An 18,285-nucleotide genomic window follows, 5' to 3' on the forward strand; every position below is an offset into this window, starting at 1 on the left:
AACTCCAAACACAGCTGGCGTGGCAGTGGCTCATGACTGTAATCCCAACACTCTGGGTGACTGACGCGGGAGGATCACCTGAGGTCAGGTGTTTGAGACCAGCCTGACCGAAATAGTGAAACTCCGTCTCTATGAAAAATACAAAAATTAGGTGGGCCTGGTGGCGGGCGCCTATCTCAACTACTCGGAAGGCCGGGGCAGGAGAACTGCTTGAACCAGGAGGCAGAGGTTTCGGTGAGCTGAAATCCCATCACTGCACTCCAGCCTTAGCCCCCAAAGTGAAACTCCATCTCAAAAGAAAAACAAACAAACAAAAAATCAACCCCACAAAAAAACCCCAAACACAATCATTCTTATTTGTTTTTCTCTCTTAGCAACTCACTCTGCTGCCCGTAGCTGCTGCTCTGTTGGCTATATTGACTTGGAGCTTGACTGTAGGATCCAGTTTGGGGTGGGTAACTAGTGGGAGGCTGCTGCCCATAGCTGCTTTGTTGACCATAGCTACTCTGCTGTCCATAGCTGCTCGGTTGCCCATAGGTGTTCTGCTGAGAGTAACTGCTCTGATCATAACTAGTCGGCTGTGTAGAAGAATAGCTGAAAGAGAGGGGAAAAAAAAACAAAAAAACAAAAAAAAAAACCCAGCTTTTTAGAAAAAAGAGGCTTGTTATTTCAAATCCCCTGAATAAAAGAGACATTCACAGCATGTGACACAGACATCCATAAAACAGTAGTTACTTTCTACACATCAACAATTTGAATTTCAAGTCAGCAAATATTTTTGTGTTCAAAATAAAACATTAAATGGGAGGGGGGAATTTTTTTTTTTCTTTTTGAGACAGTCTTGCTCTGTCTCCCAGGCTGGAGTGCAGTGGCGCAATCTCCGCTCACTGCAAGCTCCACCTCTCGGGTTCTCGCCATTCTCCTGCCTCAGCCTCCCAAGTAGCTGGGACTACAGGTGCCCGTCACCACGCCCGGCTAATTTTTTCGTATTTTTAGTAAAGACGGGGTTTCACCGTGTTAGCCAGGATGCTCTCGATCTCCTGACCTCATGATCCGCCCACCTCAGCCTCCCACAGTGCTGGGATTACAGGCGTCAGCCGCGGTGCCCAGCTGGGAGGGGGAAATATTATAACCACCATCTGTATAACCCTTAAAGAGTTTCCTCTTAATCTCCACTCCCATTTAAAACAATGGTCATTTTCGGGCAGGAGCGGAGGCTCACGCCTGTAATCCCAGCACTTTGGGAGGCTGAGGCACGCTGACTACGAGGTCAGGAGATCAAGACCATCCTGGCTAGCACAATGAAACCCTGTCTCTAGTAAAAAACACAAAAAATTAGCGGGGCCTGCTGGCGGGTGCCTGTAGTCCCAGCTACTTGGGAGGCTGACGCAGGAGAACCACTTGAACCTGGGAGGTGAAGTCTGGTATTGGCTCATGCCTGTAAGCCCAGCACTTTGGGGGGCCGAGGCAGGTGGAACATCTGAGGTCAGGAGTTCGAGACCAGCTTGACCAACATGGTGAAAATCCATCTACTAAAAATACAAAAATTAGCTGGGTATGGTGGCACGCGCCTGTAGTCCCAGCTAGGTTGCAGAGGCAGCGGTTGCAGTAAGCCAAGATAGCGCCACTGCACTCCAACCTGGGCAACAGAGCGAAACTCCATCTCAAAAAAAAAAAAAAAAAGGGCCGAGAGCAGTGGCTCACACCTGTAATCCCACTTTGGAAGGCAGAGGCGGGTGGATCACCTGAGGTCAGGAGTTCGAGACCAGCCTGACCAACATGGAAAAACACCATCTCTACAAAAAATACAAAATTAGCCAGGTATGGTGGCGCATGCCTCTAATCCCAGCTACTTGGGAGGCTGACGCAGGAGAATCACTTGAATCCAGGAGGCAAAGGCTGCGGTGAGCCAAGATTGCACCATTGCACTCCAGCCCGGGCAACAGGAGCGAAACTCCATCTCAAAAAAAAAAAAAAAAAACCCACAAAAAAAAAAAAAAAAAAAACCCACAAAAACAAAAAAAATCAAAACCACAAAAACAAAAAAAATCATCTAGTATTAGGCTTCACAAATCATGATGAGAAACAACAAGGATACATATTTTAAAGTCCGATTAAACTACGCCAGGAAGTTCGAGGCTACAGGGGACTATGACTGTGTCACTGTATCCCATGCCTGGACAACAGAGTGAGACCTGGTCTTCAAAAATAAACAAACAAAGAAACAAACTAACAAAGCTTCTAATACACCACATCCCTCACCATTGCTGTATGAATTCAGTAGTGTCTCACTGTGTACCTATCCAACTTGCCAGATGAACTACTCTCAACACAATAGGTACGAACCTGCTCTGTGGAAGAAGAGTTGTAAGCCCTGCCCACTTTTGCTCCAAGCTGGCTGTAATGAGAGACACCCAATCAATTCTACTTGTTCCTAAACCTGTTCACATCTGCTGCAAAAAAATGAAATAAGTGCAAAAAAGGGAACTGCTACTTCTAGCAAAACTTTTAGGGCACAATTCAAACAATTTGAAAACCCACATCTAATTAAACATGGGTTAAGAAAACTTGCAGGCTGGGCATGGTGGCACACACCTGTAATCCCATAATCCCAGTACTTTGGGAGGCCAAGGTAGGTGGATCACTTGAGGCCAAGAGTTCAAGACCAGTCTGGCCAACATTGTGAAACCCTGTATCTACTAAAAATACAAAAACTGGGCCAGGTGCAGTGGCTCATGCCTGTATTCCTAGCACTGTGGGAGGCCGAGGCGGGCAGATCACCTGAGGTTGGGGGTTCAAGACCAGCCTGACCAACATGGAGAAACCCTGTCTCTACTGAAAATACAAAATTAGCTGGGCGTGGTGGCACCTGTCTCTAATCCCAGCTACTCGGGAGGTTGAGGCAGGAGAATCACTTGAACCCAGGAGGCAGAGATTGTGGTGAGCCGAGATCGCGCCGTTGCACTCCAGCCTGGGCAACAAGAGCGAAACTCCGTCTCAAATGAAACAAACTGGCTGGGTGCAGTGGCTCACGTCTGTCATCCCAGCACTTTGGGAGGCCGGGGCATGTGGATCACTTGAGGTCAGGAGTTCCAGACCAGCCTGGCCCACATGGTGAAACCCTGTCTCTACTAAAAATATAAAAATTAAAAAATAAATAAATAAATAAAAATTAGCCAGGTATAGGTGAGCACTTGTAATCCCAGCTACTCGGGAGGCTGAAGTAGGAGAATCGCTTGAACCTGGGAGGTGGAGAGTGCAGTAAGCTGAGATTGTACCATTGCACTCCAGCATGGGCAACAAGAGTGAAACTCCATCTCAAAACAACAATAAAACAAAAACAAAAATGAGTCGGGCGTGGTGGCGTGCACTTGTAGTCCCAGCTACTTGGGAGGCTGAGGCATGAGAATCCCTGGGAGACAGAGGTTGCAGTGAGTGGAGATCGTGCCACTGCACTCCAGCCTGTGCAACAGAGTGAGACTGTCTCAAAAAAGAAAACTTGGCCAGACAATAATAATAATAAAAATAAAAATAAAATGAGTTGCCCAAACATTAAAAGGTTAGTGCATGAATGAACCTTTATGCATTAGGTAAAATGTAAAATGATTAAGGTGATTTATAATGCCCTGCACTTTACTTATCCTAACTGCATTGGGGAAGGTGGCTCTTATGGTTCTATTTACATGCTTTCATATACTTCTGCTTCTTACCTGAGTTAACTAAAACAGCAAAAGGAAGCACCTTAGAGGAAGAAATTAGAGTGATAAAAATGTTTTTGTCTGTATTTAGAAAGTATAGTTATTAGCTGCCAGGCAACACTACGGGACCCTAGAACTGAGGCTTTAATGTAACTAAGTATGATCAGATGACTTATTACTCCGACAGTCAGACAACATACCTTACCTGAAGAGGTCAAAGCAAGCTGGTCAACAACCTGAAAACAACTGTTTTGTCACTGTTTTTGTTTTGCTACAAAAAGTAGACTGACCTGGTAGGAGGGTAAGATGGAGGTGCGGTGACTGGCTGCATGGGGTAGCTCCCAGGTACCTGGGGATAACTGTAGTTACTCTGTCCATATCCTAGGCTGGGCTGGTTGTAACCCCCTGTGCTAGACTGAGGTTGACTAGTCTCAGTGGGCTTGTTTCCATCCTGTGGTCTAAGAGGAGAAATAAAAAATAAATAAAATTACACAGTGACCTTTTTTGTGTGGTCTGCCAACCACAAAACTCCTGGGTAAGAATGCTACAAATCTATAAGCAATAAGCAATGTTATGATTAAGCCTGGAAATAAATACAATAAATACAATCCTAAAGTAAACTACATCAAACTGAGTGCTGGTCCAACTGTATTTGCTTGAAGACAATGCTAAGAAAGGGGAAGAACCAATTGTATCCACAGAAGAGACATTAATATGTGCCATTCATCACAGTAAAAGCTATAAAAGAGCGTTGTGATATTCTGTCCTACCAGTTTAGGTGATCCGGGAGACGTGATCTGTTAGGGAATAAATGCTTTTTCTCAAAGGGGACTGCTGAAGACTAGAAACTAACAATAATGTAAGTTTTAGGTTGGAGTAACATTTACGTAAGTCCATGGCATCACAAATTTAGAGAATTTGCAGGTTTATGATTCTTATTTATTAAAAACAGACCAGGCCAAACATGGCGGCTCACACTTGTAATCCCAGCACTTTGGGAGGCTAAGGTAGGAGGATGGCTTGAGCCCAGGAGTTTGAGACTGGCCTGGGTAATATAGGGAGACCCCACCTCTACAGAAATAGAAAAATATTATCCAAGTATGGTGGTATATACCTGTGGCCTCAGCTACTTGGAAGGCTGAGGTGGGAGGACCGCTGGGGCATGGGAGGTGAAGGTTGTAGTGAGCTGTTAATCGTGTACTCCCCATCCCGGGTAACAGAGAGACTCCATCTCAAAAGATGCCGGGTGCGGTGGCTCATGCCTGTAATCCCAGCACTTTGGGAGGTCAAGGCAGGTGGAATGCCCGATGCCAGGAGTTCGAGACCAGCCTGGCCAACATGGAGAAACCCTGTCTCTACTAGAAACACAAAAAAATTGGCCTGTCGCCTTGGCTCACACCTGTAATCTCAGAACTCTGGGAGGCTGAGGCGGGCAGATCACGAGGTCAAGAGATGGAGACCATCCTGGCCAACACGGTGAAACCCCGTCTCTATTAAAAATACAAAAAATTAGCTGGTTGTGGTGGTAGGCGCCTATAGTCCCAGCTACTCGGGAGGCTACGGTAGAAGAATGGCGTGAACCCAGGAGGCAGAGCTTGCAGTGAGCCGAGATCACGCCAGAGCGAGACTCGGTTAAAAAAAAAAAAAAATTACAAAAAATAGCTGGGTGCGGTGGTGGGCGCCTGTAATCCCAGCTACTCAGGACGCTGAGGCAGGAGAATCACTTGAACCCCAGAGGCAGAGGCTGCAGTGAGCCGAGATTGTGCCATTGCACTCTAGCCTGGACAACAACAGCGAAACTCTGTCTTAAAAAAAAAAAAAAAACAAAAACCCAAAAAACCAACCAAACCAACCAACCAACCAGAAAAAATCATTTACTAAACGGAGCTGCATAAATTAATCTAACTCGACTCCGAGTCTCCATAATGGAAACACCAGAGTAAGGCAGAGAGACCCCTCCCAACTCCCTGCTCGGATGAACCTGGAAGTATGTATCCCTGTTAAATGATGAAAATTAATCTCAATTCCAAGGAAAACTCCAGGGGTTTCTATTACCTCTTGGCCCTAACAGTTTACATCACAGCTGCAGCAGACTGAGTTAGAGCTATTAGTATTTTAAGCAAAGCCCAAAGAATCAACAGGCAGGCCAGGCCAGGTGCTGTGGCTCACACCTATAACCCTAGCACTTTGGGAGGCCAAGGCAGGCAGATTACTTGAGGTCAGGAGTTCGAGACCAGCATGGCCAACATAGTGAAACCTTGCCTCTACTAATACAAAAATTAACCGGGTATGGTGGTGCATGACTATAGTCCCAGCTACTCGGGAAGCTGAGGCAGGAGAATAGCTTGAACCTGGGAGGTGGGTGCACTCGCCACTGCACTCCAGCCTGGACAACAGAGCAAGACCCCATCTCAAAAAAACCAACCAACCAACAAAAAAACCCAGGAAAACCAGAGAGGGTGTGAAGTACTAACTTTTCCCAAGCTGAAATAGGTCCCTTATCAAACCCCAATTCATACATAAAACCCTCCAGATATGGCTTGGATATACTGTTGCATCAGAGCATCAAATGGGACTTCATATGTCTGATGACACTCCGAAATGAGGCCCTTCCAGGAATGAGCCACTAAGTTTAACTTAGCTACCGCAAAGGCTGCCTACCAAGTATAAATTATCAAGTGGCTCTGATTACTCATTGTGCATTTTAAAAGTAATTTCACGAGTAGCTAATTTCTTACCCCTAGAGCAGGTAAGTCTAGGTTAGAAGTTGATTTCTTGTTTATTCCCCAAAATGTCTTCTTTCAAACCAGAATTCAATGTACCTTCAAGACTGTATACAGAAGCCACCTAAGTGACTGTCTGAAGCAAAGACCTAAAATCTTTTGTTAAGTAATAATTAACAGTTTACCTGCTAACCAGTCATGGGGTATGAGCTCTGTGCATCCTACAGCAGGGTACCCAGTTAAGAATTTTTATTTGCCTATATTTAGATTATTAAGCCTCTACATAATGTAGAGAAAATCACGTCAACTGCTTAAGCCGAGGCAGTGATGTTTTATTTCTCAAATATGGGTATGTTCTTTCCAGACAATTAGGTCATACGACCATTTCTTGGCTCACGTGATGCACCCCTTCCCCTCCTGCCCGTGTGAACTACCATGTTTTTCCCAAAGAGAAAGCGGTTATCCATTTACAAGGTCAATGAAACCAAAAATAAAAGCATCAAAAGTACAATTCTATCAGTCATGCTGCTCTGAGTGGAAACACACTCTTTAAAACAATAGCCTTCTCCTACCCAAAAAGGTCATTGTGAAACCAGAGAACCTATTCAGTGCCATTCCTCATGCTGGCCCTTGGATGGCACCATTTCACCTTTTTTTTAGATGGAGTCTTGCTCTGTCGCCCAGGCTGGAGTACAATGGCGCCATCTTGGCTCACTGCAACTTCTATCTCCCAGGTTACAATGCTTCTCCTGCTCAGCCTCCCCAGTAGCTGGGATTACAGGCATGCGCCTCTACACCCAGCTAATTTTTCTGGTTTTTCTTGAGACGGAGTCTTGCTATGTCGCCTAGGCTGGAGTGCAGTGGAGCAATCTTGGCTCACCGTAAGCTCCGCCTCCCGGGTTCATAACATTCTCCTGCCTCAGCCTCCCAAGTAGCTGGGACTACAGGCGCCCGCCACCATGCCTGGCTAATTTTTTGTATTTTTTAGTACAGACAGGGTTTCACCGTGTTAGCCAGGATGGTCTCGATCTCCTGACCTCGTGAACCCCCTGCCTCGGCCTCCCAAAGTTCTGGGATTACGGGCGTGAGCCACAGTGCCCAGCCAATTTTTTTGTATTTTTAGTAGAGACAGGGTTTCACCATGTTGGCCAGGATGGTTTTGAACTACTGATGTCATATGATCCACCCGCCTTGGCCTCCCAAAGAGATGGGATTATAGGCATGAGCCACTGTGCCCAACCAATTTCACTGTTAAATGCAGAATATTTCTGTGGTATGTTCTATCACATCAGTTACTATAATGTAACAACAGTGAACATCTGAGAGTATGTGAAAGCAACCATTAATAAGGAACTAATCCACAGATTCCTTTAAGTGTATGCAGTTGGTTTCTTTCTCTCCAACATGAGACTGACGCATTAAGGGGACCGTGGCCTTACCTTGTAGGTGCAGTGGCTGCTGGCTGCTGCCCATAGGCTGGATAAGCAGGCTGAGTGCCATATGCAGACTGAGCCGCATAGGAGGCCTGGGTGGTGGTGACTGTAGCAGTGGTGGTATCATAAGCACCAGTGCCATACCCCTGGACAGGCTGGCTGTATGCCTGGGGGGCAGTTGGAGTAGTATAACCTAGAACAAAGGAGAGCTGCATCAGATTTCAGGCCCCCTCAAAGATCTGCCTACACACTCATTATCACAACAATTTGTAAACCACTTACTTTTAAACCATCATGATATTGAATCCCTTTAAATATTCCCTCTTCAGCAATAGTAGCAACAAACTACTATTTAAAGCCTAAGTTCTCTGAATATACCTAGTTTTTGGTAAAGTAACCGTCTCATTTGCTCTAAAACCACACCTAAGAGAAATGGCATGTCATGCTACAGAAAGCAGGGTTCCTTCTGACCCCTCTTGAACGCTGTGAATAGGAGACAAGTCTGTTTTTGCCAAGTCTGTACTACTTTTGCTAGGAGGTCTTCTTAACAAGTTTCTGAACAAACTTACACGCCCCAAAATGCCCTCAAGCAGGATTAAAATATCCCAGAAAAAAAGGTAAAAGGCAAATGACATAGCATTTTAAAATAATTACAAAATAATGATCCAGGTACTAGTTCTAACACTAAAACCTGTAATTTGGGTAGTAATTAATCAGTTTCTTTTAGTTCCAAGCACCACATCACGTGAAGAATAAGCTCAATTACTTAAGCACATGAATAATAAAGATAAACTATAAATTATAGTTGCTTAACACAGGTTAAACTTTTTTGGTTAATTATTTCAAATTAAACTTTGATACTGCTCCAAACATTTAAAAGGTAATATTTTCACATCATAAAGCAGATTCCTGCCTGGTTATCAAGTCACTCAGCTCCATTCCTCTCTTACTTACCTACCACAAGCAAAAGGCCTTTTCCTGCTCAGCAATATTGGAGGTAAACCCTAGAGTCCCTCTTCCCCTTCAGTACTTCACTAACCAGGTGTCAGAAAAGACCTGCTCTCACAGGTATGCTGCAAAGCAAGATGCACTCTCTCCCTAGCTCCTGCCTCTACCAGACCAGGCAGGATCCATGCCTTTGGGACCTGGGCATGGAGCATGACCAAAACCACAAAAGTCTGCAGCTCCTAACTAGAGTCCCTTTTATTGTAAGAAGTGTTACAACCACTCCTGGTGCTGGGCTCTTCTTCCTCATGGTCAACGGGTACAATTAAGCCATGCAATAAAAAGTTTGGTTTACACTTTGGGATGCTGAGGTGGGAGGACTGCTTGAGTTCAGCAGTTAAGATACCATCCTGGGCAATACAGTGAGACCTCGCCTCTACAAAAAATAAACAAACTTAGCTGGGCATGGTGGCATGAGCCTTTAGTCACAGCTACTTGGGAGGCTGAGGTGGGTGGACTGCTTGAGGCTGGGAGGTCAAGGCTGCAGTAAGACAAGATCCAGCCTAGGCAACAGAAAGAGACCCTAACTTAAAAAAAACAAAACTTCGGTCTAGGTGCTGGCATTTATATCCATCAGAGAAAAAAAAGTCTAAATCTCACTGAAGAAAAAGTTTCCGTATTTAAAATAAATCCTGAATCAAGACTGCCCATTTTAGTTAAGATTTAGGGCCTTGAAGTGTCCTCACATACTAGCCAAAAACAAGTATCAGTTTCCTTTTGTAATATCACCTTTTGTAGCACAGAGTATAATAATACTCTTTTCTTCTCTACCTCAAATATTAAAAGGAAATTCTGAAATCATACACAGAGATAGTAATTTCCTTGTCAAAATTGCTGGGTTAAAATGTATATGAAAGCATACATAGTTTCTTTCAGAAAACAGGAAGCCCCAAGCAAAAAAAGTTTTTGAGTTAGCATGTTGTTCATCTGAACTGCTTAAGTTTTTTGCAGAGTCCTAAGGTCAACCACATAAGGCATTCATTTATTTAAATTTAATTAGAATCTAATACCATCTACCCTACCGTTCATACACCGATTACTCCCCACTACATGACAGAACACCTATAAGATTTACAGGGAGGGCAATTAAAAAAACAAAAAACTAAAAGTGATCAGGGCAATAACTCATGTCATAAAACTACGCAGCAACAGTTAGGGCCTTGTCATGCTAAGGATTACAACAATAGACACTGGGTTAATAAATAATCTTTTAATTAATCTGTAGTACCCACAAAAGCAGCCAAGCAAAATGAACAAAAATCAACAGAGCAAAATGATTTAATGACCAAAAAAAAGACCAGTGGCAAAAAAAGAAAACACACCTACTATGTGCTGACAACTCGAAGGAAAAAGGTGGTAAAAAGTATTACACAAACCGACCAAAATTTTTGTTCAATGTAAAAATTAAAAGTTTTTAAGAATTCCATTGTATTGACGTTATATAGCCCCTTTCTTCTGATGTTTAATTTTTAAAAATCCTAGAACAGTGTATTTTTATCTATTCCCTCCAATGATTATCCAGTAACTTTTATGTTCAAAGGCAGCATGAGGTAAGGAAAAATGCAGCTTGTGTGCTTGAAATCACTCACTACCAATTAGACTCCTGCTTAGTTTTGTTCACAGTTTCCTTATCAGGCTTAATTTTGGTGTTTTTATACCCCCAAAATTCTTGGGAAGATTAAGGGAGATAAGGCCACCCCATAAACTGTGAATTCTATACAAACATTATTAAGTGCAATCTCCAGCTCATCAAAGCTACTAGTCTCTATACTAGAGTGACCTGTACTTTTCAGGCCCACAGTCATGATGGGGCTTTTTCAACCAATGACAATGGGATACATGGCTCTAGAGAACCATTAATTTGCCTGTAAATCACTCCGTCTCATCCCTGTAAAATGATCTAAGGATTCCAAAGGTTAGATCTAGGCCACATTAATTTTCACATCATACTTGTTTTAAAAAATGTAATAGCTTTAATACATGAAGTCTATCTCACAATTTCAAAATTCTATGCTAAAAAATCCAAACTGCATAAATTAGTTCCAGCTCTTCCCACAGCTGCAATGAACACCACTACGAAGTTTAGATAAACATTTCCCATCCTATTCAAGAAACGCCCTAGACGGGTTAGGAATTACTTCCCATCAAAATCAGGACACTGGTACTCAATGAGATAAATTACAGACAAGTTTTTCCCCTTAACTGGACTATATATAATGCAGAACTAAAGACAGTTTGAAAATAAGAGCTCTGATATCTTTAAGACTTTATTAAACAGTCCTTTGTAATAGCAATAATAAAAGGGGCGGGGATAGAGAGCCTGAAACATTACACAGCACTGAACACAAAAAAATTATCATAGATTTTTCATGTATTCCACCCAACCTCAGCATCAGAATACCATTTCTTCTAATTCTTAGAATAGTTTATTTTTTCGTTTCTTGGAACAATGTTATATATATTCAAGACATATCATGGATTAAAATAATTCATAACACTTAAAACAGAAAATAAAATGTGTCTGGACTGGAAACCAACCAATAGACAAACATGATACATGCAGGGTGGCAGTCTGCTCCTCTACATAAATCTCATCATGCAATCTATCCTTCAGGGAACAGGGGAAAATCAGCTGGGGAGAAATCATCTGAAATACCTTTGGGAAGGTAAATAACTATTATTAAGGCTTGAAACAAACTAATATTAAATAAGAAAACCTTTCCCAAAATCATATAAAGAATAAGACATGGATCTGCAAATGGCACCTGAAGCAGTTTTTCATTAGCACCTTGCTGTGTGTGATGTTAGAAAGTTTGGGTGTTAAACAAATGAAAACACCTAAAGGATTAACATTACAGGGTTAGACAAGATGGAAAGCATTTCCCATGCAAGAATGAGCAGGATAGTCAAACCTGTACTGGTCCCTTCTACTGTGGAAAGCACAAAACAAAAAGTAGAGGGTACACTATCAGATGAAGCAAACATGTGAAAACCAGTTTGATTTTTAAGCAGCTCAATTTAAGAAGGCTCATTCTTACTCAGTATTAGCATTAGCAAAATCTTTTAAATAGTCTCCATTTCGTTGTGAGATTATTCAATACACTGTATAAAACAGTTAAAAGTTCTTTTCTCTCTTGGAATTTATCCCACCCACATTCTATTGGAAATCTTTCAAGACTATAAGAGAAGGAAAGAAAGAGAAAAAATACCTCTTCCTAAGAATAAAGGATTCCCCAGATGCCAAGGTATGGACCAGAATATACATCCAAAAGCATGACTAATAAACTTCTTAGCCAATGCCCTAGCCAAAACGACCCAAATACCTCTCCAAGGCAGGCCTTACCAGTGGGAGGCTGTCCATAAGAAGTTGCATAGGCGGTCTGCCCATAGGTTGCAGTGGTCTGAGCCTGGGTATAGCTGACATCAGTGGGCTGTCCATAGGTTCCATAGCTTTGTTGCCCATATGCCTGCTCCAAAAAAATGAATGCAAGAACTTCATATATCAACTTTCGTATTTTAGCAATAAAATGGATTGCTAAGTTTCTAAATTGGAGAACCAAAGTCAAAAACATTCCTTTCGAGAAAAAAAAAAAAAAAAAAAAAGACAAATAATTACAGTATCATGAACGTTATCCCTTATCTAACTTACTCATATTATGGTAAAGTTAGCTATAAGAAAAAGCTCATTAGATAAGTAGGCAATGTCATTCACAGCTTCTCAGAGGGGGAAAAAAAAGATAACCAGGCAAAACCTCAGTTAACTATACACGAGATTAACAAGACAGTCTCAAGGGAAGAGCAGTAAGGGCACAGGTGTATTAATTGCCAGCACTTAGTGTAGCACAGTTTTAGTAACTGGAAACAAAAGGTAGGAAGACAAATGAACAAAGAGAAAGCAATGAAGACGGCTAAAATCTGTCAGAAAAAATTGAAAACCAGATTTTCAGCCTGACAAAAGACTTTAAAACCACTACACCACTTCAAAGAAAATGAACCAGAACGCTGTATGTCCTCTTATGGTGGGCACATCAGGAGTACTGTCTTTTGAACTTAGACATCAATAATACTTAAAATCAGGCAAGGAATAAGCTGTTCTTTCAGATATTAGCATGATTATTCTCTAGGTTTGTTTAAATGACCAGTCAAGTAAGATCTGCCAGAGACATCACATTCTGCCTGTCCTAGAACATGTTTCCAAGGCAGTTATTAGTATCCATTTTATGGCATGGATCATTTCAGAATCCAACATCATCTTGAGAACACTAGAAGGCTAATTTCTAGAATCTGTTGACCCAGGCTTTTTAACAGACTCTTCACTGAAAATCAGGAGCTCCTTGGCTAGGTCACCAGTTTTTAGAGCTAATCCCACCACTTACTGTACGACCACTGGCAAGTTACTTAATATCTATGCACTGCAATGTTCTCCTCTGCAGAATGGTCATATCATCCTTGTCCTTTGCAGAGCTGTTATGATAAATAAATTCACTAAATTTAAACATAATGAAGAAGGACCAAGCATGGAACAGGGCACCTAACTTGAGAAATCATACTAAAAAGTTATAGAGAGCCAATTATCAGCCTCTGAATGGTTTCATTTATGATGGCAGAATGGAGTCCTTCACACTCCCACTGTGAAAGCTTGAAATGCCTGGGTATTTTACTATCACACACACATTACTCATTTGTTTCACTGGATAACTGAAAGATAACTAGATAATTTACTGATTTTACTTAGAGGTGCAGCTACATATAATTATCTTAAAGATTACCTGGGTGGTCTGTGCATATCCTTGAGTGGGCTGGGCGGTGTAAGCACTGTAGCTGCAAAAGAATTAAATGCAACAACTTGAATAGAGAACATTCAAATACCACCTCTACAATTATAGAAGGCTCCATACTCAAAAAATATTAATCACAGACAAAATGCGGTTATAGAAGACTGACTTACCCCTGCTGCGCTGCAGCTTGGCTATAGGTACTGTAATCTAGAGGAAAACGAGGAGAAAAAATAGTGTAGTTAGCAGAAACAAGAAGAGAAAAAAGGGGGAAAGAATTCACGTGGCAGGAAGAATTATTTAAACTGTAGGGGGACCTGCCAACACAGGTCCAAATGAGTCCCCCCTCTCTCTCAAAATCTAATAGAAAAAAAAGTCTAAGCCAGTTAAACTCAACATTTGACTATGGGACTAGCTAATGAGGTCAAGATCAGCTGATTTGGCAGGTATACTTTGCATGTTCTCATGACCACAAAACCCATCCCAATTCCGACTGTCATTTGAAACACAGATGATCATCAATATCTCAGACTTACAACAGGATCAGAAGTTTTTTACCTCATATAAAACGGAGGCATGCAACAACAATACAAACTTTAACACTAGACTGGTTAGGTTAGAACCTACCTCTCCTCAAAAATTAGTTTTCACTCCCCTCCCTTTAGCAAGTTAGACAAACCACCATTTCCTAGCTCAATGACAGTGAAACAGAATGGCAGAAAAGAGGGCAGTCACCACACTCCAGTGTTTTAAAGGGTTTGCTGTGTCAGAACTACATTTGTGCAGCAACTTAAAAGCTAGATATATTATAAATCCTGGTGAAGCAAAACTAAGGCAGAATCCTGAAGACAGGCAAAGAAGAAAAATCATTTAACCTTTCTGGGAAAAATCTGGCAACACCACTGTCTCTCATACAACTCAAAATGATTTCCACTTTAAAAAGTAAACCTCCCTATAATTTTCCTTTTCCTATGAAATTCACAGCATGCGTCCAAAGGTACCAAAAACTCTGGTCCACTGAGGTGTCTACAAGTAGTAAAAACAAAAAGAAAATAGTTTTTAGAGCACTACTGCATTGAAGTTAGGTAAGTTTAGTTTTTTTAAAGGCAGTTAATTATTTTTGAAAATTCTGCCCAATTCTTTCTTCTCCACAAGAATACATATCTTGTTCTGTCTGAAGACAGTTACTGCCATTAGGACGGAAAAAAAGGGGTCCTTTATTTTCCAATCAGAAAGTAGTCCCTTATCCAAAATCAACAATTGACAGCTCTTTATTGCATCCACTTCACGCAATCCAAAGCCAGCCTCACAATCCCTCGGGCGGCCTGAGAGAGCTTTGCTGAATCCATCTCTTCACGTTGGCTTATCTGTCTACCCCTCTATACGTTAGTGGACTACTTTCTTTCCTTTGTACACACTCGTAACTCAAAACCCTGAATCACCAAGAGGATCAAATCAACTGCCCAAAGGCTACCTATAATGAAAAAATAATTTGTTCATGGCAATCTTAAAGGCATTTTCTTTCTTTTTTTTTTTTTTTTTTTGAGACAGAGTCTCGCTCTGTGGCCCAGGCTGGAGTGCAGTGGCCAGATCTCAGCTCACTGCAAGCTCCGCCTCCCGGGTTTACGCCATTCTCCTGCCTCAGCCTCCCGAGTAGCTGGGACTACAGGCGCCCGCCACCTCGCCCGGCTAGTTTTTTGTATTTTTTAGTAAAGACGGGGTTTCACCGTGTTAGCCAGGATGGTCTCGATCTCCTGACCTCGTGATCCGCCCGTCTCGGCCTCCCAAAGTGCTGGGATTACAGGCTTGAGCCACCGCGCCCGGCCAAAGGCATTTTCAATAGCACTACAAGTCATACTCTCTGTGACATTAAAACTAAATGCAAATCATTTCTTCCATGTGGCATATACAAAATAAACACAGCAATGAATCATTCAACATCAAATATTTTAATCCACGTTTTGTTAAGGTCTTTGAGAAATGATTCTAAATCACGGACATATAAGTACAGTTTGCAAGACGACTTTTACACAATAGCAGTTATGTAAAACATAAAACTGGCAAAGCTGATATGGAACAACTAATGACCTCTTAACAGTGAGAAACCAAAGGATTCGGCCCTATACTAACTGGTGGGCTATGGAAGGTAGCAAATTTGTTTCATGAACTTACATTTATCTTCCTAGAGCACACAAACATCACTGGACCTCAAACAAGCTATTAGGTTGGTGCAAAAGTAATTGCGGTTTTTGTCATTAAAATGGCAAAACTACAATTACTTTTGCACCAACCTAATACAATTACAAACTGGTCAGATTATTCAGCAACCGTGTTTGTTTTTAACCCCCAAAAGTGAGCCACAGACTTCACTAAAAATCACTTCACTGTGATTGAGGGGTGGGGGTTCTAGACTGCAGCGAGTCTTTTCTACATGAGATACACACGAGGAGAGAAACCCTCTATTATTATTAACCCAAGGCAATGCTTTAACACTTTATAGCAGTCACTATGGAAGTTGCTTCACACTTCCTGAGTTGAAGTCAGCATGGGACAAATTTGTGGAATGGTTATGCAGGAAGGTCAGAAAGGCTCAAAAGCTTAACAGGTCTAGCCTAACTTCTGTATTTTACAGGAAAGGAAACTAAGGCCCAGATTACTTATGTGACTCTCTGAAGGCCCCCCAGCCAGGCCTAATGTGTTTACTTTGTGTCAACAGAAACCACAACTGTAATTCTAATACAGTACAAGCACATGGTAGTTACTAGTGAACAAGGTTTGAACAAAGCTGACTGAAAAAAGACATGTCCGGCCATGCAAAAATGTCAACGCACACGTTTTGCCTTTTCAGGCTTTTGCAGAGGAGAAGAGGGTGGATAGGGCACCTAGGAAACCACTTTCCACCAGGACATTTAGCTGTGGTATTTCAGAGTCCTCTCTTCCACAGGCCTTCTTTGGTATCCCAGCAAGAACACCCAACACTTACCTGTTTACTGACCACACAGATGGGGTGAATTCTTAAACTGTCCTTAAGTTGCTGGATTCTGGACTCTAAAACCTCTGGAGGGTCCAGAGCTTTTCCCGTCTTCCCTCTCATCTTCTCCCACTGTCTCTGAGGCCTGGAATCAGGTGGCCTGAGAACACGGCCAGAGGCAAAAATGCTCCACCCTGCCAATTTCCGCGGGTTAGTGTACCCACAGCTTGCGAACTGCAGGTGGTGGCTAGGCGACACTCTTAAATGCTCCTTCCATCAATGACCACTCTACTCCCATTTTGGAGTTCCCATCCGGGGCTTGCTTTCAAGTGCCTTTAAGATCGCCTCTACTGGCCTCTTTTCCCTCACCTCTGTCGACCTACGAAATCAACAGGCCTGCCGGCCTAACGCAGGCGAATAAACGTGCGAGACCACTGCTGAAATATAATTCAAATGGAGGCTCGGCCTTTTGTTCCTCCTAGGTCAGAGAGGCCAGAAATACCTTCCTGGTAGCATTTCTCGTCTCTCGATCCAGGCTGGCCTTATTATACAACGGATGTCCCTCGGCGTTTGCAGAAAAAGGCCCTGGGAAGCCACTTAATTGGTTTTGGGGGAGGGGAGGGCGTGAATTAATAAATAACGATAAAAATGGAGAAGCCCAAAAAAGTGGCAAACTGGGGGCCCTGGAGGAGGGAAGCACATTCTGTCTAAAGCCCAGGAGGGCAGAAGTTCGGCTTGGGGCTGGAAGACGCCGAGGGGGCAGTTCGGCAGCGCCAGACGCCCCAGCCGACTGGGCCTTAAAGATGACGGGGCTCCCGCTCATAGGCCGGCACCCCTCGGCCCACAAATCCACGGTATCTTTCTTTGCTTTTTTCCCTGGTTTCTCGGGAAACCCTGAAAACGCGGAGGGAGGCCTCACAGGGATAGCAGCCTACGGCCTCCCCGGCGGTTTCACAGTGACCGGCTCGAGGCCTGGCCAAATCCTCCGCTTCACGCAGGGCCTCGAAGGCCGCAGGCCCCGCCCACGTGGCGGGAGGCCCGGAGCGCAGGGCGCGAGGACCGCCACACAATGGAGGCCAAAGCGGGCCCCGCGCGCCACCGCCGCAGCGAGCCCCCTGCGCGCCGCGGGCGCCGGAAGATTCCAGAACCGGCCCGCCCGGTGGGGGGAGGGGAGAGGAACGCGGATCCCCGAGCTCGTCGGGTCGCGGCGGGTGCCTCAAACCCCTCTCGGCAACTCCACTCAGTCTTCCCAGCCAAGCCCAGAGACGAACGACCCCCAGTTTGGGCGTTCCGGCTACCGCCAGCGCGACCGCAGTTCCACCATACTCACCCGTGGACGCCATTTTCTCTCCTTCCTCCTCGTTCTCTCAACGTCCGTCTCCCTCTCGCTTTCCCTCTAGGCGCCGCACTGCGCAGGCGCAAATCCCGCAACCCCGGGCGCGACCATCAGGCCAGGCCACGGGGGTGGGGTCAGGAGGGATGAACCACCGCTTTCTCGTTCTTCGCGTGCGCAACCCTTGTCCCAATCCTCTCTAAAGAGCGCCCAACGCGACACTCGGGCCAAAATAGCACCTAAGGGGCCAGAGCGCCGGTGAGCGGGTCTCAGTGTGAAACCGGAGAGGCTCTCTTCACGAGGCTGGGTTGTTTGGAATGGTTTCGTCCGCTGGCTCTAGGGACCGT

The 18,285-nt window shown here is 43.7% G+C and overlaps 1 protein-coding gene across 6 annotated transcripts in view; it reads right to left on the reverse strand.

The window, feature by feature from the left end:
• Positions 1-18,276, reverse strand: part of EWSR1 (EWS RNA-binding protein 1) — a 30,991-nt gene extending 12,715 nt beyond the window's left edge. For 4 of the 6 annotated variants that reach the window (XM_011995726.1, XM_011995725.1, XM_011995724.1 and 1 more), the window contains exons 1-7: positions 17,936-18,276; positions 13,808-13,844; positions 13,629-13,680; positions 12,203-12,326; positions 7,861-8,047; positions 3,989-4,156; positions 383-594 (exon numbers count right to left, since the gene is read on the reverse strand). In XM_011995726.1, coding sequence (XP_011851116.1) covers positions 383-594; positions 3,989-4,156; positions 7,861-8,047; positions 12,203-12,326; positions 13,629-13,680; positions 13,808-13,844; positions 17,936-17,948 — 793 coding nt within the window. In that variant the 5' untranslated portion in view covers positions 17,949-18,276. Of the gene's footprint in view, positions 1-382; positions 595-3,988; positions 4,157-7,860; positions 8,048-11,771; positions 11,790-12,202; positions 12,327-13,628; positions 13,681-13,807; positions 13,845-17,935 lie in introns of all 6 variants that reach the window. The other 2 variants (XM_011995723.1, XM_011995727.1) reach the window with 2 other exon arrangements.
• Positions 18,277-18,285: the final 9 nt, after the last annotated feature.

Source organism: Mandrillus leucophaeus, unplaced genomic scaffold, assembly GCF_000951045.1.
Source record: "Mandrillus leucophaeus isolate KB7577 unplaced genomic scaffold, Mleu.le_1.0 Scaffold496, whole genome shotgun sequence".
Taxonomy (NCBI): domain Eukaryota; kingdom Metazoa; phylum Chordata; class Mammalia; order Primates; family Cercopithecidae; genus Mandrillus; species Mandrillus leucophaeus.